This window comes from Eurosta solidaginis, chromosome 1, assembly GCF_040869045.1.
Source record: "Eurosta solidaginis isolate ZX-2024a chromosome 1, ASM4086904v1, whole genome shotgun sequence".
In the NCBI taxonomy this organism is placed as follows: domain Eukaryota; kingdom Metazoa; phylum Arthropoda; class Insecta; order Diptera; family Tephritidae; genus Eurosta; species Eurosta solidaginis.
In genome coordinates this window covers 71,300,001-71,320,552 of record NC_090319.1, presented here as the reverse complement: position 1 = coordinate 71,320,552, position 20,552 = coordinate 71,300,001, and the positions used below count along the sequence as shown (strand labels likewise).

At 38.6% G+C, this 20,552-nt stretch overlaps 1 protein-coding gene across 13 annotated transcripts in view; it reads right to left on the bottom strand.

Annotated features, from left to right (window-relative positions):
• LpR1 (Lipophorin receptor 1) overlaps positions 1 to 20,552 on the bottom strand; it is a 1,438,611-nt gene that overhangs the window by 197,989 nt on the left and 1,220,070 nt on the right. For all 13 annotated transcript variants that reach the window (XM_067758124.1, XM_067758130.1, XM_067758126.1 and 10 more), the window contains 3 exons: positions 15,859 to 16,077; positions 12,401 to 12,755; positions 4,063 to 4,261 (listed from right to left, as the gene is read on the bottom strand). In XM_067758124.1, the coding sequence (XP_067614225.1) occupies positions 4,063 to 4,261; positions 12,401 to 12,755; positions 15,859 to 16,077 (773 nt within the window). The remainder of the gene's footprint in view (positions 1 to 4,062; positions 4,262 to 12,400; positions 12,756 to 15,858; positions 16,078 to 20,552) is intronic.

Genomic DNA, 20,552 nt, shown 5'->3' with positions numbered 1-20,552 from the left:
TAAAGAGATTTCATCGAACTTTAAAAGCAGCAATTATAGCATCAAACGACTCGGTTCATTGGTCTGACATTTTACCATTCATTCTACTTGGTTTACGAACTTCTATTAAAGAAGATTTAAAATGTTCATCTGCTGAACTTGTTTATGGCCAAACACTTAGAATACCTGGTGAATTAATTATTTCAAATAGTAATAAAGAACATGATTTTTCTAATGACGCTCTTCATAAAATAAGAGAATATTTTTCGCTTGTTCGTTCTAAAGTGTTTCATCATAATAAAGAAAATTTTTTCGTTCCTAAACAATTAGAAAATTGTGAGTATGTTTTTGTTAAAGTTCTTCGTAAATCTAATTTAGAATCACCTTATGAAGGACCGTTTAAAGTTATCTCTAAGAAAAATAAAACATTTACAATTCAATACAAAAATACTATTAAAAATATTTCAATTGATTTACTTAAACCAGCAAACATACTTATTAACACTAATTTAAATACAAATACATTAAACAACAAATAACAAAAAAAGGTTACTTTTAATATTAATTAATAATTTGTTTGTTTCAAATTTTCTTGGAGAGGGAGTAAATATAGTGTTAACTACTTTGTACTCTTTACTTTAATTTTTAAAATAATTTTAATTGAGTTTTCGTGTTAACTTAAAATTTTGAATAACTTCAAAAAAAGAAAATTCTAATTAGTTAGAAAATATCTAAACTTAAAAATAAACAAAATATAAATTTTTAAAAACAAAATCAAAATAAAAGGTTTTTTAAATATCAACTTGAATGTTGATATAGCCAGGCAGCCTTGTGTGCCTTTCAGCCTTACAAAACTACTAAGCTAGTGGATGAATGCATTGGAGTCTTAAATGATCTGGGAGCCAAAAAAAAGGTTTGGTTAGTATGGTTTCCCAGTCATCAGGAACATGAATGGAATGAACTGGCAGACATCCTAGCCAAACATGGTGCTACAGCAACATTCTTAGACCAGAGCCCTTCTGTGGACTCACAAAGGCACATACCAAGGAAACCATAAGTAATTGGAAGCAAAGCAGTTTAGACAGCACTGGATTGGATGCCCAGGGCAAATACCGGTCAATGTGTTTATACTCCCAGAAGCGAGAGTATCAGCAAAGTGGACCTACTGCGTACTATACGGAACACTGTAGTTATTGTAGCGACAAATACATTCTCCGTAGGTTTAGGGGAGTGTTATCGGTATTGATTTTCCTTTGCCGGATATATCTCCGGTACTTTTCGATAATAAGCTCCATTATGGTGCAAGCCCGACAATCTCTGGAATGACTTAATATGACCTATGTGGTTAGGCGAGGTGAAAAGTTGGGTTGGAAAATCCAAATCAATCAAGGGGTTGTGTAGCGCAATCATAACTTCTTGATTCATTTGGGTATTTTAGTCGCCTCTTACGACAGGCATAACTACCAAGGGTATATTCTAAGCACCCTCACCTTAGTGGGGTCGACGATATCATCTAAGTATGTTAAATCCATCCGATTCACAGATCTGTCCGTTCTTTGAGATGGAGGATGAAAAGCACGCTCACATTCTCTGAGAATGCATCGCTCTGGCCAGACAGAGGCTCTCCATCTAGGTTGCGTAAATTTTGACCCATTCGTGATATGGAGATAAAAGCCTCAGGAAGTACTTAAATACATTAAAAGCTTTCACATATAGCTACAGGCTGAAAGGTTGAGCACAAAAGGTCTTAATAAAGGTCGCTGTGGATCGAGGTCCTAGGACGTTGAAAAGTAGACTGGAGACCATTCAGCAGCTACATAAAACAGTATGGTATACCGTTGGCTCGAATACGCCAGACGGGATTAGATCCGGAGTCTTCGGAACCAAAGCCAAGATATCAGTACCTCTGGGAGCATACCCGAATATTTTTCAAGCGGAAGTATTCGCCATAAGCGAGCGCGCTTACCTGAAACTCCAGTGAAACAATCACCATACTCAGTGACAGTTAGGCCACCCTGAAGGCAATCTGGGCGTTCGAAATAATATCAGCACTAGTCCTTGCGTGTGTTGAAAAGCTAAATCAACTAGGAGCACACAACGAACTACTGGTGGCCTGGGTTTCAGGCCACAGGGGAGTTGAGGGTAATGAGCAGGCGGACAGCCTGGCCAGAGAGGCAGTAACGACACGACCCATCGGTCCCGACCCGTCCTGCTAGTAGGCCCGCAGGAATTTAGGGGACATTTATTAGTAGAAGAGAGGGAGGGAAGAACACTGGCGCAATATGCCAGGCCTGAGACAATCTAAGTTCCTGTTAGGGGGTTACAACACAACTCGGTATAAGGCATTAATAGGCTTCTCGAAAGCTAACTTAAGAACCCTAACAGCTATTCTTACAGAGCATTGTAGATTGAAGATCCACATGCAGAGGCCGGTTACACTATCGAACAACACATGCCGATTTTGTGATTAATCAGCGGAAACGGCGGACCATATCCTCTTGGAATGTGACACAATCTCAAGCCGCACGGCTTAGTTTATGGGCTCACTATGGCCAGAACGTTCTCACATTATATCCCTCAAGCAAGGTGAACTGCTACGGTTCATCAGGGATGTCGGCTTGGATGAGTTGCTGTGAAGATGAGGGCACAATAGACCAATGGTCGCAGTGCGAGCCTTAATTAGTTATCTATCAATCTATCTATCTAGAACTTTGGTTGCTCATTTTTATCTTCAATGCTACTAAAATGCTAATCTAAATTTAAATATACCAGTTTGTCTTAAAACCTTAAGTGCTTAAATGTAGAACGCCAAACATGTCCGCCTCATATAAAAAAAGGTTTAAAATTCAAACCTTTCAAACATTCACTCACGCTTCCAAGCTCAACTAAACTAGATAAATGTAATATATCAATGTGACCAAGTTTGAATTATCACCTTCCTCAAGCGAGACAAGTAATCTATAAACAATATTATAAAAGCATACATACTAACTAATATACACATGGGGTATTCCATCCCATTTCGACCAATTTTGAACCCGACCCCTTTAGAATTGGCTGAAAGTTTTTCTTCTTTTTCTAGCTTACGAAAGACATTTTTCAGAAGTTTTTCAAATTTTTTCATCAAACTGAAAAAAAGTTATGAATTTAAAAAAAAACACCGTTCTTGTTTTCAAAATGCTATAACTTTTTCAAAAATTGACCGTTTGGGATCTTTTTTTTTAAATTTGTTCTTAAATGTACTTTTCAGAAAAAATTCAAAAAAATTTGTAAAGTTTTTTTTTTGTAATTTTTCAGTTTTTCGAGATTTTTCGAATGTCGCCTTTTTTTCTCATAAAAAACTTCAATCAATTCTGCAATCATCCCCACTAATCCCGGAGTGGGTCGAGAATTTTTTTTTGTATTTTTTCCGAAAAGTACATTTAAAAACATATTTAAAAAAAAAAATGATCCCAAACGGTCAATTTTTGAAAAAGTTATAGCATTATATTTAAAACTTATTTTGAGTTGGAAAACGGTGTTTTTTTCAAAATGCTATAACTTTTTCAAAAATTGACCGTTTGGGATCATTTTTTTTTTTAATATGTTTTTAAATGTACTTTTCGGAAAAAATACAAAAAAAATTTTAAAGTTTGTTTTTCAATTAAATAAAAAAAAAATTCTCGACCCACTCCGGGATTAGTGGGGATGATTGCAGAATTGATTGAATTTTTTTATGAGAAAAAAAAGGGCGAAATTCGAAAAATCTCGAAAAACTGAACATTTACAAAAAAAAAAAATTTTTAAAATTTTTTGTATTTTTTCCGAAAAGTACATTTAAAAGCAAATTTAAAGAAAAAAGATCCCAAACGGTCAATTTTTGAAAAAGTTATAGAATTTTGAAAACAAAAACGGTATTTTTTTTAAATTCTTAACTTTTTTTGAGTTGGATGAAAAAATTTGAAAAACTTCTGAAAAACGACTTTCGTAAGCTAGAAAAAGAAGAAAAACTTTCAGTCAATTCTAAAGGGGTCGGGTTCAAAATTGGTCGAAATGGGATGGATTACCCCATATGCAGATATATATATTTCAACATATACTTACAATCTTCGACACACATCAGCCGATCGTCCATCAATTTTAGTCCGGTAGGGCAGGCGCAAGAGATACGCGGGCTACGTTCATTGATGCGCGGCGCTGGTAGGCATAAATGTGAGCAATGACCATTCACCGCTTGACAATGATTGATGCCATCCGGTTGACGGTAGGGATGATATACATGTATGACCATCGGATGTTGCAGCTGCACAACCAAACATCAAATTTAATAGGCGGAAACATTTTTATTATGCAATGGTATCGTTGTTGTAGTTGTATTGATAATAATGACACACATGAAGTTCGTGCATGATGTTGTTGTTGTTTATATTGGTATTGATTGCGGTCAACCCCAGAATGTCATGTAAAAAAAAGAAATGAAGTAAAAGGACGAACGTTAATTGAATGCTGAAATTTTATTTTAATTAAATAAAAAAATTAATTAATCAAAAGCCTCTGATATATTCCATTAAAAAATAATTCTTGAAAGCCGCTGCTACAAGCCGCAGTGGTTAGGCAAGTGTCAGTGGAAAGGAGATATATATTTAATAAAGTATTTTCATTAATATGCTTAGTTAATTATGCGCTCATCCTGAGAGCTTATTTTGCCTTTGGTGAAAGAGTTTCGATAATGCTTTTCTACCTTTCTCTTCATTTACCTTAATTCATTTTGTTCTTGTTAAAGTAACTTTAGGTTGAGTTGAACTGGCCGGTCAACAAAGACCGCACCTAGACAGAACGTATCCACAGTGTTACCAGAATTGGTTTGACGACCAAACGTTATAGAATATCTCTGTACTCTTGGCAAATGCTAGAAATTTTCTGGGACCTAGCTTAATTATTGCCTCAAAATCTGGCATATGTGTCGCTTTTAATAGCTGGAGCCTTGCCGAGCGCAGAACATCAACATAGAATGCGCTCAACCGTTTCTTCCCCCAGCTCGCACTTGCTATATCTGCTCTTGCTGACGAGGCCTAACTTAAAAAAGTATTCCCATCGTGAGCCTTAAGTCTTCTCTCTTCAGAGAGATGAGCCACTTTGTGAGCGTAATATGGTAGGATTTGCCTCTCCTGCTTGAATGAACATATTGTGGCGAATATTGGCATCACTACGCTGTTAGTAAATAATCATAACAACAAAAACAGCAAGCAGCCACTATTATGTACATGTACACATTAAGGCAAGCAACACTTACGTACATAGAAAGTGACGAATAATAACTCACATACACATATGTAGTCATCAGCTAAGAGAATAAGTAGTTGCTCACACATACACATGCATATGGCTATAATAAAAGCATAAACTACAAATATACATGTATATAGCTGGATAACCAAGCATGAGGTGCAGCTATTCTAGAACATATGATCGTGAAACGACTAGACATTAAGAAAAATATGCGAACGACGCAACAGAGAGTATAAAAGCAGCGCAAGCTGAAGAATGACCAATCAGTTTGATTTAAACACGCTTTTGTGAAGTACGTGATAGTGAAGTATATTTGCGCTACCCCCAAAGTAGACTAAATAAAGACCATTTTGCAATACTGAATATTGGATCATTTATTCGACAGTTCAGCGATTCGAACGTTAGTAGAAGGTGTATAATTATGAGAAATCGTTAGATTATGCAACTTCTGCCTCATTTTGATATCTCCCAAACGGATTGCGACGTCCACCGTCAATTCTGTGAGTGCTGCACCCTCCTTTGTTAACTCACTCCTTGCTTTATGTCCCTTTATGGCAGGGAATCCAGTGTAGATGTCTGAGCGAAGTTTTCCAAAATTTTCTGTGCATTTCAGGACGGTGTTTGATGAAATACTGTGTGAGATTATTGCCTTAATCGCTGCTTGTCTATCAATATATATTGACGCGACTGCATCTTGAACACACTTCTTCCAGAATTTCTGCTGCTTTCTTCACGGCTCTAATGTCGGCCTGAAAGTTGCTGCTGTGATCTGGTAGCCTATAAGATCTACTTTTTTATGGACCGACACAGACAGCAGACCCAACACCTTACTTTAATTTTGAATCTTCGGTATAAATATGCATAGTGTGTTCTGCCTTTCCCCAATCCTTGCACCAACCCTCTGGCTACATCATGGCTTCACGATGCCCTTCAAAGCTCAAGTATGGGATCATATGATTAGTTTGCCCGATATTATATGGCGCTACACTATGGACATATGGCCTGCCCTCAGCCTGCCCCGAGGTCTTAAGTCTTGTTATAGGGTATAAGGCGATATTTTTTTATGTATTAGGTTTGCAAGCGTGACATATAGAATGGCATGCAATGCTGCTGTCATCTTAGTTTTTATCATGCTAATCATTGATAATCCTCATACCCCGTCAAGTTTTGTGGCGTACGCACTTTTCTGTTGGCTGTCCACCAAACAAGGACCCCATAGTTAAGTATGGGTTTGACAATTGCTTTAAATGTCCAATGAGAGAGTTTGGGCGATAGGCCCTGTGTGCGTTCTAACATCGTCTTGAATGCATACAATATCGCTAAGCCTCTCTTCTCTCTCTCTCGTCCACATGGAGTTTTCAGGACAACTTACTATCCTGTATAACTCCTAGATATTTTGCGCTACATTTTTCTTGAAGGCTTACCCATCCAAGCGAAGGCTTAATTCAAATAAGGATCTTATATTTCCGAGCAAATAATATTATATCGATTTTTTCCGCGTTGACGGTTAACCCAACTCCAGCTGCCCAGGCATGTACATCCCGAAGTGCCTGATCCAACAGAGAGCTGATTGTTGTTAGGCATCTGCCGCTTATGATGACTGAAACGTCATCTGCAAATGCCGTAAGTTTGACTGGCTCTCAGTCGAAACGTCTAAGCAATTTGTTGATAGCCAGCGTCCACAACATTGGTGGTAAAGCTCCACCCTTGAGTCTTGGCCAGGCAAGGGCAAGGCACGAGCACAAAATGTGTTCAATTGTTTCCTCCTCCAACCCGCACATCCTCCTCTTCTATCACTGATTGGTGGGCCTATATAAAGGTGGCGTATTTTGAGTTTTCGAAGGAAAACCTTTTTGTTTGGAAAACTTGAATAAAAACGTTTCCACAAACTCGGATTTACGTACTATTTTTGAGATGAAAACAAGTGCAAAGGTACAAAAAAAATAATGTAACATTATAGTACTCTTTCACGGTGACTTTTGCCCTTAAATTTAAATCGTGTAAATTAATCATTGATCAAAGTAAACTTTTAGGTGTACATACATATATGGATGTTTGCTAGACAACCTGAAGGTGACATTAATGATGCCTTTATACTCACACTTGCATTACCTCTTTACTACTTTTACTATCATATTTCTTGCTTTCAACATCTTTGTTGCCTTTTTTAACACGCTTTTATTAGCTTGGCCTGTATGTAACGGAATCTTTGAGCTTAATTTTCCCCGATTTCTAGAAGTCTAATTAATTTGAAACTTTGCATACGTATCAGGGACCGATGACAATGCATTAGTGTGGTGGTGTGGTGACATAAGATCAACGGACATAAGGTCAATTGACCTTATTACCACTTTGAATGGCCATAAGTTTGATTGAAACTTCGCACACGTATCAAGGCTCAATGACAATGCATTAATGTGATGGTGCGGTGACATAAGGTCAATTGACCTTATTACCACTTTGAATGGCCATAAGTTTGATTGAAACTTCGCACACGTATCAAGGCTCAATGACAATGCATTAATGTGATGTTGTGGTGACATAAGGTCAACGGCCATAAGGTCAATTGGCGTTATAACCACTTTGAAAGGCCACAAGTTTGATTAAAACTTTGCACACGTATCAAGGCTTGATGACAATGCATTAATGTGATGGTGCGGTGACATAAGGTCAACGGCGATAAGGTCAATTGAACTTGTAACCACCCAAAATGACCATAGATTAGAAACCTTGCATATAATGCGAAAAACGAATTCCTTTATTAATGATAGAAGTGGATGCATGGCACATCTACGAAAGAGCATACTGAAGCCCTTTTTAACACGCTTTTATTAGCTTGGCCTGTATCTATCTACATATGTATCTATGTATCCATGTATGTATGCAACGGAATCTGGAGTGGAGCCGAGAGCCCCGGTAATGCAGAACTCCGAACTCCGTTGCACCTTTTGAAGCATTTTAGGATAGGTACTTTTAGCTAGTGCAGGTCAACAGACCAAGGCACCATAAAGAAGAATCGGGCGCACAATGGCTGTGTAAATCCAGTAGGTCACCTTAGGGGAGAATCCTCAGGATGTGTCAATTCCCTCTTGGAGGTGAACAGCTCTGCTGCTGCCTTCTTGGATCGCTCCACTATATGGTCACTCCATAATAGCTTCCTATCCAGAATGACTCCCAAATACTTGACTTGATCGCTAAATGCTAAAAACGTACCACCAATTCTTGGTGGTGTAAGATCTGGTACTTTTTATCTCCTCGTGAAGAGGACAAGCTCGGTTTTATCCGGGTTGACTTCCAAACCTGTGGCGGGTTGTACTCCTGGAGCAGCTCCAGGGTGTCACTGGAACCCAGGCTCTAGCCATTGTTCGTGAGGGGTTTTAACGCACCTCCACTACCTTGAGGCGCGCGCCCGGATATACCAACCCTATCAGCGTGACGGCGGCCCTATAGAGGTTTACCGACCTGGCGTCGTCACAGGCAATTAGCTTGACATTGCCCTGGAACCACCCTGCATCGGTGTAAGATGGCGGTGGACCAGGGTTGTCTTTCTTAATCTTAACGGCCACTGTAGTGAGCGCGGCCTCGATCCACTTCCACTGTTGTTTCGGGATCCTGCCATCTTCGCTGCTCTCGTCGATAATGCCAATGATCTGCCGACCCTTAGCAATTTCGGCGAAAGACCGCATGCAGCCTCCCTACGTGTTGGCCCTTTTCGGTGCCGTGGGGTTGGATTCATCCATGGACCGCTGGCGTTTCGAGGTTTCATCACTCTCGACTGAAACTTTTAAAATTACTTGAACTAAAAAATTAAAAATAAATAATAGTTTAAAAAAACTAAAAAAACACGCTTTTATAGCAAACCGAACTAAAAAATAGAAAATAATTTTCAATTAAAAAGAGTTTATATAACAGTAGTAGAAGGTCAAACAATCGTTTATAGTTAATCACCTCAAAATAAAATTATAATAAAATTTAAGTTATTAACAGAATAATTTAATTCACAGTAAAAAGCGTGGGGTGCTTGATATTGAATGTTACAATCATTCTATTGGCAACTATCTGAGAGGAAAGATATGAAATGTAGTCAAATGCACCCCACGATTTTTACTGTGAATTAACTTATTCTGTTAATAACTAAAATTTTATTATAATTTTATTTGGGGTGATTAACTATAAACGATTGTTTGACCTTCTACTAGCGTTATATAAACTCTTTTTAATTGAAAATTATTTTCTATTTTTTAGTTCGGTTTGCTATAAAAGCGTGTTTTTTTAGTTTTTTTTAAACTATTATTTATTTACATTGGTGGTATCATCGTTTATGGGATTTAGTATAATTGAATTGGTAGAACAGAAAATTGTCGAGCAAAAATTTTGCTTGGATAAGTAGTGAGTAGGTGTATAAGGTGTACCCATGTGGGAACATGTGAAAGACTAGGTCCTTTTCGATTCAATAAGGACTCAAATAGGGACCAGTCGCATTTTTCATGGCAGAAACGCAATAGAAGGCCTTGCCAAGCCACCAGCTGTATTTGATGTAAGTTCTTTGGCCGCTTTTCAAAAATAATAAAAAATATTTTCCGAAAATTTGACCCTAAGATCCGGCTTAGTCGCTAATTCCTGGTAGTTTAGGTTCGGTATAGGGCACCGCATTTTTCTTAAATAATTCGATTCAACCACCTGTAATCTTCTTTATTTTACTCACTTAGCTGAGGTTTTTTTTTTTAATATTTCACAAAACGGGCTACATTGATTTCAAACTAACTAATTCCAACTGTACCCGAAAGGGATTAAAGGGAATCAATTGTGAAAAAAAGTAGACAAAAGAGATCAATCGGAGACGAATCTCTTTAGGGGTTAATGGCACGATGTTTTGCAGGGTATAAGCGCTTTACTATTCTACACACTGATATAGATAGGCGCACACATTCGAATACTTATATAGGAATAACGTTAGAAATTTCACTTTGACATCTCCGCAAAAAGCGCACAAAAACATTTGACACTTTGCATCAATGGTAAATGTGGGTCAGTTGATTAGCAAGTTTTACTGCGTTTTGCTGCCTGCAGGCTTGCATAGATGAACCAAAATCGAGAGAAAGGCTATACAATAAAATATATGTGGACTTCTTCGCTTTGCAGAGTTCAGTCTTTGCGGAAAAGTTCGTTGCAATGTTATCCAAATTGAAAAAAATTAAATAAAAACATACGTACAATACTGTAAAACGAAACATAACATACCATAACATTACTTAACATAACATTACCTAACATAACATTACATAACATAATATTACCTAACATAACATAACATTGCATAACATAGCATAACCTGACATAATATAATATAACATTACGTAGCATAACATGACAGATCAAAACATTTATACATGGAACAATTGTTGCGATGCAACTTCACATTCTATTTAAACAACTATTCAGCATTTTGATGACAACCAAATAACGTAACATATTATTACATAACATAGCAGAATATAAAATATCTAACATAACATAAGATAACACAACATAACATGAAACAACATAACACAAAATAACAACACATTTCATGGACAACAAATACAATGCCGCCTACTGGATCGTTGACGCTGACGCCAAATGTTGCGAACCGCACAACTGAGGCAAGTGCTCCCCTTAGTCAGCTACTACCAAATGCTCCAATTTAAATGTACAGGGACAAGCTAGAACTTATTGAGGACAATAGGAAGGAACCAACTGGAAACCTGATCGCTGTGAAAGGTTTCAACAAAAAACCGCCAAATGGGCATGTCGTACACTAGCAGCCGGGGAAAGTTAAGCCTTGAGATGAAAGCCAGGCTCGGTATGACCCTACTCACTACTGGCGCGACCCCAAAATGTCGAAGACCGGGCTTTTGATACTCGATTCCCAATATAACTTTAGTTTGACAAAGCTTACGCAGCTCAACGCAGTTATCACAATTACATACATAACTTTACATCTCAGTGATCCGTGTGAGAGACAGATACCGAACGGGTAAAAAGATGCACTGCTGTTTGATGCTGCCAGATTTTCAGCATCGGACGACAACTAATGCATCAGTATGGTGAGGCTGTACACTGTTTGCGTCACGCTTGTAATATCTTTGTGCCACTAAGATGAACGTCGAGGGGAAAGAAAAAGTATATTAGTGGAATAGAGACATAACGGAGCTTCACAAATTATGCAACAGAATGCGAACACGAGCAAAGAAAGCACACGTTGTGGCCATGGAGCAAAACAAACTGGTGTGTTGGAAAGTGCTTTGCGTAGAAGTAAATCATGACCAAATGTGTGCAAGTGATGGGCGTGGAGAGCACGTGAACCGAGAACTGAAACGTGAAACCTTTATACTAGGAAGTGCCTAAAACTTCGAGGCGTACCATGAAGCCAAATAGGTTAGCGGCAATACCGTCAAAGAAGTGAGTATCTATGTTGCTGCCATGCAGATAGGATAACACAGAAAATGTTTTCTGGCCCATTAGGTTCGGTTTTAGTGGGTAGTTCTTCAAAAGAGTTCTCCGCTCGGGAGTCTCGCAGTGAGATTAAACATATTGGTAAATAAAGCGGTTTCCACTTCCACGAAAACACTAAAAAAAAAACTAAAATATCCCTGTATACTAGATGTATCATACGCTAAGCTGGCATTTACAAAATTACATAACATAACATAACATAACCTAACATAACATAACATAACATAACATAATATAACATAACATAATATATCATAAAAAGGAATTAAATGAAATAATATAACATTACAAAACATAAGATAACATTACATATCATAACGTAACATTACACAACATAACATAAAATGAAATTAAATGAAATAATATAAAATAAGATAACATGACATAACGGAAATAATACATAACATAAAAAAGCCTACATATAACCAAATAACATAAGATATTATAACATAATCATAACAGAGCAAAACATCACAACATACTAAACAACCAGCTTTATGTATCTTTTCTGACCAAAATTCTAAGTCCGTGCCTTTGAAAGAACATACGTCTCTACATATATTTGACTATCCTGCCGTTACTTTTCCTATGTACCCACATATAACACAACGCATTACCTACATAACAACCCATTTCAAATGTTTTAAGTATCACTCACCTGATGCAACGCCGTTATCGCTTCCACGCCTTTACCATTGAACTTATTCGCCTTAAATACAGTCTGTTTATCCCAATCGGTCCAATAAATGTTATCCTCAAATGTTGTTATTGAAAATGGATGACGTAGGTATTCCGTTGAGTATAAAATCTGACGACGTTGAGAACCATCATAATTCGCTGACGAGATGACATTCAATTTACCATCAACCCAATAGATGCGTTTACGTACCAAATCCAATGTAATGCCATTTGGCCATTTCACATCATAGTTGATGATGGTTGTACGATGTGAACCATCCATACCGGCGCGTTCGATACGTGGTGAGGCGCCCCAATCAGACCAATACATCCAACTAAACAGTTTATGAAAAGTGGAAATGGAGAAAAGACAGATATGTTAAAAGGAATCTACAGATTATTTGTGGATAACTGTGTACGTAAAACATAGTTGAGCATAGTGTGTTAAGTGTAAAGAGGATACTCCTCGCAGATTACCCCCTTCGTAGACACTCTCAACAGCAAACTTCTTTTTTAGGGATTTCTCAGTGAAAAACCAGTGGGGTAGCATCCCATTGGAATCGATTTATTGAAGTTCTCGGCTCACAATTGCCAGCTCTCGTTTTTCCATCAACAAATTTTGATCCATCTCTGAATCAGACTACCGAGTCAGTGTCAGTATATAGATTACCTTTTTCCCGTTATATTCTGAGCATGTGGGCCATTGCATCACGTAGTTGTAATATAAGATTTACATTAGAAGCAATTTAGAACGTTTCCCAATGCAGCCGGTTCTATGTACCGGAGCGACTTGGAATCTTTATTATGTACCAAGAGCGGTCATTTCAAAGTTACCACATTTAATTTATTACGTCCCTCCCACAACTTGTCATCCTCCCAGTAGTTTCTTGCAGCGGGACTGCTCCATATTCCCTGCTCGGGGATCCAATCCGGAGCGAAAACCTGATCCATAGAAGTGGTTTCATTGCGTGTGCCGGAAATGAATATTTTTTCATGCTACAACAACAAATACAACGAAATATCCAATAAATTTTTTTTTTAATAATTTCTAATGCCCTGTCATGTTCGCGCTCTTAAGCGCCAAGCTATATTGAAGTTTTAGTGCAGCAGTGTTGTCTCTTTATCTATGAGAATTGGGAAGGAAAATACCCCCCCTTAGGCTCGGTTCTTCAGTAGTTGGTTAAGCTAAGATTAAGCTAAGTTTGCTTAAACTTCAGGCAAATTTAAACTCCAGTTAAACTACTGAGCAGTTTTACAGTCACAGTTTATGGCCGCCTTTGGGGTAGGCTTTTTTGTACGGCAACATTGGCTTTTATTATCTAGATAATTTGTAGTTACGAACACAGCTGGATTTTGCCTACCCAAAAAGCATTTAAAAGATATTTCTCCAGCGAAATATATATCCAGTTCCATAGGTAATATCCAACATCATTGTCTAGTTATTCTGAAACAAGTAGTTCTCAAGTTGATATCTAACTTCATTCTCTAATCACTATCCAACCTTTGAGAAATTTTGTAAAATTTATAGTTATCGCGTTGGTCTGCACAGTAATTAGCATTTTCAAATTATTATCCAAACTTTGAGAGATTTCGAGAAATGTACAATTCTGAAATGAATATTCAACACGTTTGTCCAGTTGATATCCTACATTGGATATCGAGTTGAGGTGAAGTTGAACAAAATCTCCAAGGTGGTACCACCAACACCAGCAGGTGTTTATTGTGACAAATATGGCCTTTATTAAAGTACTTCACAACACTTATACTTGGCTTACTGATAGCTTGCTTAACTCAAACTGATTCTCGCGCCTCTACTGTTTTCGCCTTTTATACTGTCTGGTTTCCTCGTTGCATACTTCTAGGCGTTTCCACTCCAGAACTTTCTAGTTAGTTATCAGCTACAAAATCACCAGCCACAACTACGTTTATAGCTTCTCATATGCTCGTGAGTAATAAAAAAAAAAATAAATAAATGCAAAGCGCGATAACCTCCGAAGAGATCTAAGGCCGAGCTTCTCTTCCAATTTGCGTTGTGCCTCTCTTGATTTTCCTACAGATTGGCCGGACGGGAGCTACATGTTTTATGCCGACTCCGAACGGCATCTGCAAGGCAGATGAGTTTTCACTGAGAGCTTTTCATGGCAGAAATACACCCGAAGCGCTTTCCAAACACTGCCGAGGGCCGACCCCGCTTAGAAAAATTGTCTTCTAATTGAAAAACCTTATTTCTAAAATTTTGATGTTGCTTTGCCCCGGAGCACGCTACCATCACACCACGGTGGCCGCTCGTGAGTAATACTTGCACAAAATATTGCCCTCTCTTGTGAGCACCTCAGATATGATATATGCATGTGTTTGTGCGTTGCCTCTCTGCTGCGTGTACGTACATATGTGTAGACATAATGATTGAATTATTGATGTGCATACAATCACTGCTTAGCATCGACTTAGAGATGGCAGTACCCTTTAGTGTTGCTAATATTCGTAAAAATATTTTATTTTCGTAAAAATATTTTATTTTCGTGAAAATACTGTAGTATTGGAATCTTATATTTGAGTCCAGTAAAAGAACCAAAAGTTGGGAACGATCATTTTTTCAACTTAAGCAATTGAATTTTTGGTTTTATTCCCTCTTTTGCTCAGTACACTACGATTCTCAAGTTTAGCCACTGTTTCGTAACAACTCTTGAGATTTTAGAGGTATGCCAGTTATCAACATGAGCTCTAATGTTACTCAAGCCCAAATGCTTGTTGGGTATATTCGACACCATTTCGAACGAACGCAAACCACCGATAAGTTAACTAGAGTTTAGCCCTGCCAGATTCCCCGCTTAAGCTCCGCTTAAACTTCAGTTAAAATAGACTGAAAAACTGCAGAATAAGTTTAAGCGTAGTTTAACTGACAACCACGCACCATCTTTCTATGATGCGTTGGACTTATTGCATGAGATTGGATATTGTTTCTTCCTGCAGTCCTGTGATGCAGATTACTCAGTCATCTGAATATCCTTGCGTGTCTCAAACTCGTTGGATTTCTGTAACGGAAGGAAGTTATCTATGACTAGAGTACACAAGAGCGGAGAAAGTACACCTTCTTGAGGGAGTCTTCTAGTAGTCACAATTGCCTCGGTCATCCCTCCCAGTTCAAGTTTAATTTTTCTGCTCATTAGAATGGAAAGCATCCAGCGAATGATCATCAGAGAGAGTTTGTTTAAGTGCACTGTGCCCAACTATGATCATCTTTAAATTTACAAGCAGTAAGTACTTGGCAATGTTAGTAAAGCCACTTGTGTAAAATTTTGTTTGAGCAAAATGTTTCAAGAGAATTTATTTGTTTTTGCATTTAGCTTAGCTACTTTGAATTTTTTAAAATTTTCTATTCTAAGTACACATAAACACTTAATAAATACATACACATATACATTTGTAAGTACTCACCCTTCAATTGGATCTAGTGCTATCGACCTCGGTATATCAAGTCCATCTTCAATGAGTACTTTACCCATATTACCATCAAAGTTGGTCAACTCAATGGTACATTTGTGTGTGTCTGTAAAGTAGATATGATTGTAAATCCAATCGACAGCCAAACCATCCGAGGTTACTGTGTGTTCCTTGAGTACGATGGTCTTGTCGTTGCCTTCATCGATGGGTGCTCTATGGATTAACAAACACATTTAAATTTTTTTTATAAATATAGATGTGGTAGTACAAAGGCTCCTGTTTGATATATAACTTAAGATATAAATTTCTATTTATTGAAAAGTTCAATGATTGTCTGTTTGTAAGGATTTTGTCATATAAAGACATATGGGCGATTCATAAAATCTTGTATTCGTGAACAATCTCAACTCGATTAAAGTAAATTCCGCCTAAAAAATTGGCTCGTCTCAATGTTAAGCTGCGGAATGATCATTTCGCAATACGGTCAATGCATGGTAACAAAATCTGCAAATAGAGGAACGCCGCAAGGTGGGGTTTTATCATGAATGCTGTGGACGCTGGCTATCCCGTTCGGCAGGAGGCAGTGAAACTTAAGGCATATGCAGATGACGTGTCAGTTAGCGGCAGATGCTTAACAACAAGCAGCTTTCTGATGGATCAGACACTTTGGGATGTACATGCCTGGACATCTGGAGTTGTACCGCTAACGCGGAAAAACCCGGTCTAGTATTACTTATAAGAAAATATAAAGTCCCTATTCGCACAAAGCCTAAGCTTGGAGCGGTAAGTCTACAAACAAAATTTACCACCAAATATCTAGGAATCACACTAGATAGCAAGGTGTTGGGGAAACTCCATGTGGAAAAGACGGCGAAGAAAACCTCCGTAGCGCCGTAAGAATGCAAGCGCTGTTCTGCGTTTCATCTCTTTCCTTTTACAGAAGATATGTTGGTCTCCAGATGTAGATGGTATTTAGGTGTAATAAGGGAGAGTCCTCTGGCAGTGCTGAGCAAGGATTTTTTACAGGCATGCAGTTTTTTCCAATTTGTTCCATTTAAGCTAGATGACCATACTGCAGACTCATAGAACAAGACTGTCTGCTCAATTTCCTTAAATGAGTTACAAGTGATTATTTGCTTTTGCCTCAAGTCCTGCCAGCGAAGTGTTCAAGTCATTTGCTCACCCAAACCAGGCAGAAGATTGCGTGAATACGCCAAAGAATACATACCAATTAGCCTTATCTCCTTCATGCTGAAGGTTCTAGAAAGCCCCTGAGATATCCACATTATGTCGGCCCTAGCTAGACCCAAACTTTTTACGGCACACTATGCGTTTATGATGAGGGAGGTCTACAGAAACCGCCCTTCAAGAGCTCATAGGTACCATAGAAAGATCTCTACACCACAAAGAGACCAAAACGCAAAGGTCGTGTTCTACTGACGCACTAAATGTGTCCTAAACCAGCTACCTCTGGATATTCACATAACTGCTGGAACTCGAGGCAGTATGGCCACAGTAGTATACTGAGGAAACACAGGAATATCGAGAGCAACGAAAACACAGAAAAACTTGCAAGGGCACTGCTGGAGGCTGTGGAGGCTATCGAGATGCATCGTTCACTGACATCAATAAAACAAAAAAACATAAATAGCAGATTCAAAGAGTGAAAAGTCTATAACTGGTACCCCTCGGACACCTGCAACATAACCAAGCAAACATTGCCGAAATACGACAGTAAGAAAACAGAGGACTAACTAAATCCCGAGATGGTCGGGCTAGAACCTTAATGCTGCTTTGTTACCGGAACGTAACGAACATATATCTGGCAAAGGACCATCTACATCGACAAAACTCCCCAAAGCCTTCGGGGAGAATCTTTATCGTTAATGCAACAACAACAAGGTCCTACTAAATAGGTCAAGAGAAGAAATCTTTATGATCACTGCCACAATCATAGGCCATTGGCCGTTTGGCCTGCATGACGAGAGCGGGAGTCCTTTTAACAGCATTTGCAGAACTACCTGTGTGAATGCCCAGCTCTAGCATACATTAGGTTTCTAACTATGGACAGTTATATACTGCCGGAACTTAATGATGAAGCTAATTGCTCTGTAAAAGATATCAGCAGGTTCACTGTATGCTGCAAGTCGTTCGAACGGAATACCGACTAGCCATTCGATATCAAAGAAATTGATTATAAGAGAAATATACTTCAAAATGGCGCACCGTGCGCTGCTTGGGCTCGGATCTTTGATATTCGCGCGACACAGCAACTAACCAATCAGCACACCTGCCAGCGAGCGATTTAAGGATTTTCTTGCCGCTTTGTAGCTTATATGGAATTGCGCTACCTAAATCATGTCATGCCATAACGGATAAAGAAGCTACGGAATCAGAAGGATTTCTTATCAAGTTGCACATCATTGCAGTTTATCAAAGAGAGGCCCTACAATTTTGGAAATATAAATAAAGGTTGACTAAAATAGTCTTAACTTTTAAGAATAAATTAGCGAATTTTTGCAACTATAAAAATAACAAAATACCGGAGAGTAGTGTTTAGGTTAGGTTGAACTGGCCGGTCCATGAGGACCTCACATAGACTGAATAAGTCCGTAGTGTTACTAGAAGTTTGTTTTAACGACCAAACTGAAAACCCCTATCAAAAACCAGGACCTATGTTATAAAATAACTCCGTCCTCTTGGAAAATACTAGAAGCTTCCTAGGACTTAAGCCACTTGCTGCTTCTAGATCTAACAGCTGTATCACTCCTAATGGTTGGAGTCTTAGCCTGGCAAGTGCAGGGCAATAGCACAGAACGTGCTCGATCGTTTCCTCCTCCAGACCGCACTTCCTATATCTGCTATCACTGACCAAGCCTAATATAAAGGCATGTGACGCCAGAAGGCAGTGTCCAGTCAGAATACCCGTCATAAGTCTACAGTCCTCTCTGTTTATTGATAGAAGCAACTTTGTTAGTCTAAGGTTGTAAGACCTGCACATAATCTTCGACACTTTACAGCCCCGCGCTTAAACCCACGCCTTTCCTGCTTCGATCGTGTGCACCTCTCGCCTTCGCTTAATTTCGCCCAGTCCAATTGGGACATCTACGGAGCAAGCTTCAAGGGATGCGCCCTTTTTAGCTAGTTCATCCACCTTTTCATTCCCATCTATTCACATATGCCCTCGGACCCAATATAGATGTATGCTCCTCCCTGTCTCGATTCTCTCCAGGGACTGCTTACACTCTAACACGCATTTAGATGCTGTGCTATGAGAGATTATTGCCTTAATTGCTGCTTGACTGTCGATATAAAAGTTAACACGATTGCATCTTGTGCTATTTTCCTTCAGGGTTTCTACTGCTTTGGTTACGGCTACTATTTCCGCTTGGAAAACGCTACAGTAATCCGGCAGCCTGTAGGATCTGTTTATTTCCGGATCAGCATAGTATACCGCAGACCCTACTCCTTCTACTACTTTCTGTGTTCGCTCGTATCGCCTCGTCCGCCATTTGAGCATCTTTGCGCCAACCGTCCACCTCTATTGTGGCCTTAAGATCTCCCTCGAAGCGCAGATAGGGAATCATGTAGTCTGTTCGTCTTGTGATTGATGACGCTTTACTACTGTGGCCGTATGGTCGGCGCTCAAGCTGCCCCAGTCACCGAGCCTGGTTGCAGTTGTTAACTCTATGTTCTTCGCTACGGTCTACAGGTGGAAGGTGCAGAATGGCATTCAGTGCAGCCGTCGAGGTTGTTTTCAGGGCTCCGGTAATGCTAAGCATTGATAGTCTGCATACCCCTCTAACTTTTTGAGGTAGGTTGCTTTTTGTGTGGCTTTCCACCAAACAAGAACTACATAGTATAGGATAGGGCTTACAATCACTGTGAAAACCCAATGAGAAAGAGAGGGAGATAAGCCCCATGTACACCCCAGCATTCTTTTACATGCATAAAATGCCGTTGAAGCCTTCTTCACCCTCTCCTCCACGTTGAGCTTCCATGGCAGTTTACTGTCTAGGATGATTCCTAGATACTTTGTGCAAGGTTTCTCCTGTAGGGTCACCCCTCCTAACTTAGGATTGATCCAATTTGGGACGTTGTACCTCTTTGTAAAGAAAACCAAGAGTAGTGTTTAGGTCATTAAAGAATTTCACTTAGTACAACCCACATTTGAATTTCAATTTAGCATTTACGGTTGTCATTAAGGTGTTATTAAATTGCGGTTGCGTTACTAGAAGCCATTCGAAGCCAAAGGTGGTTTGTGCCTATGAAGTGACCAAAGGAAAATCAATAATTTCAGTGAAATTTTCTTGCAGCGATCACAGTGGCGGAATTACATATTTACTTACATACTTTACAACAAAGCCGGGCAAAAGTTACACATTGTGCAATTTGAATTCGTATTTTCACACCGACACTAACGATGTGTGATCACAATCGTTTGTTTTCGCTTGCCACTCACTAAAATCAACAGTGAATGCAAAAGGAAAAGTCCGTGCTACTTTTTGGGCATATAGTAAAAACAATATGCTGCAAGGTTAAAGTGACTTTTAATACGTTTTAGTTAGTATTATTAAGTTCCTTTGAATATACATATTAATATTGACAATTTAAATATTAATTATTAATAATTAATAATAATTAATTAATTATTAATAAGTATTGACAATTTAATATAAGCATCTTTT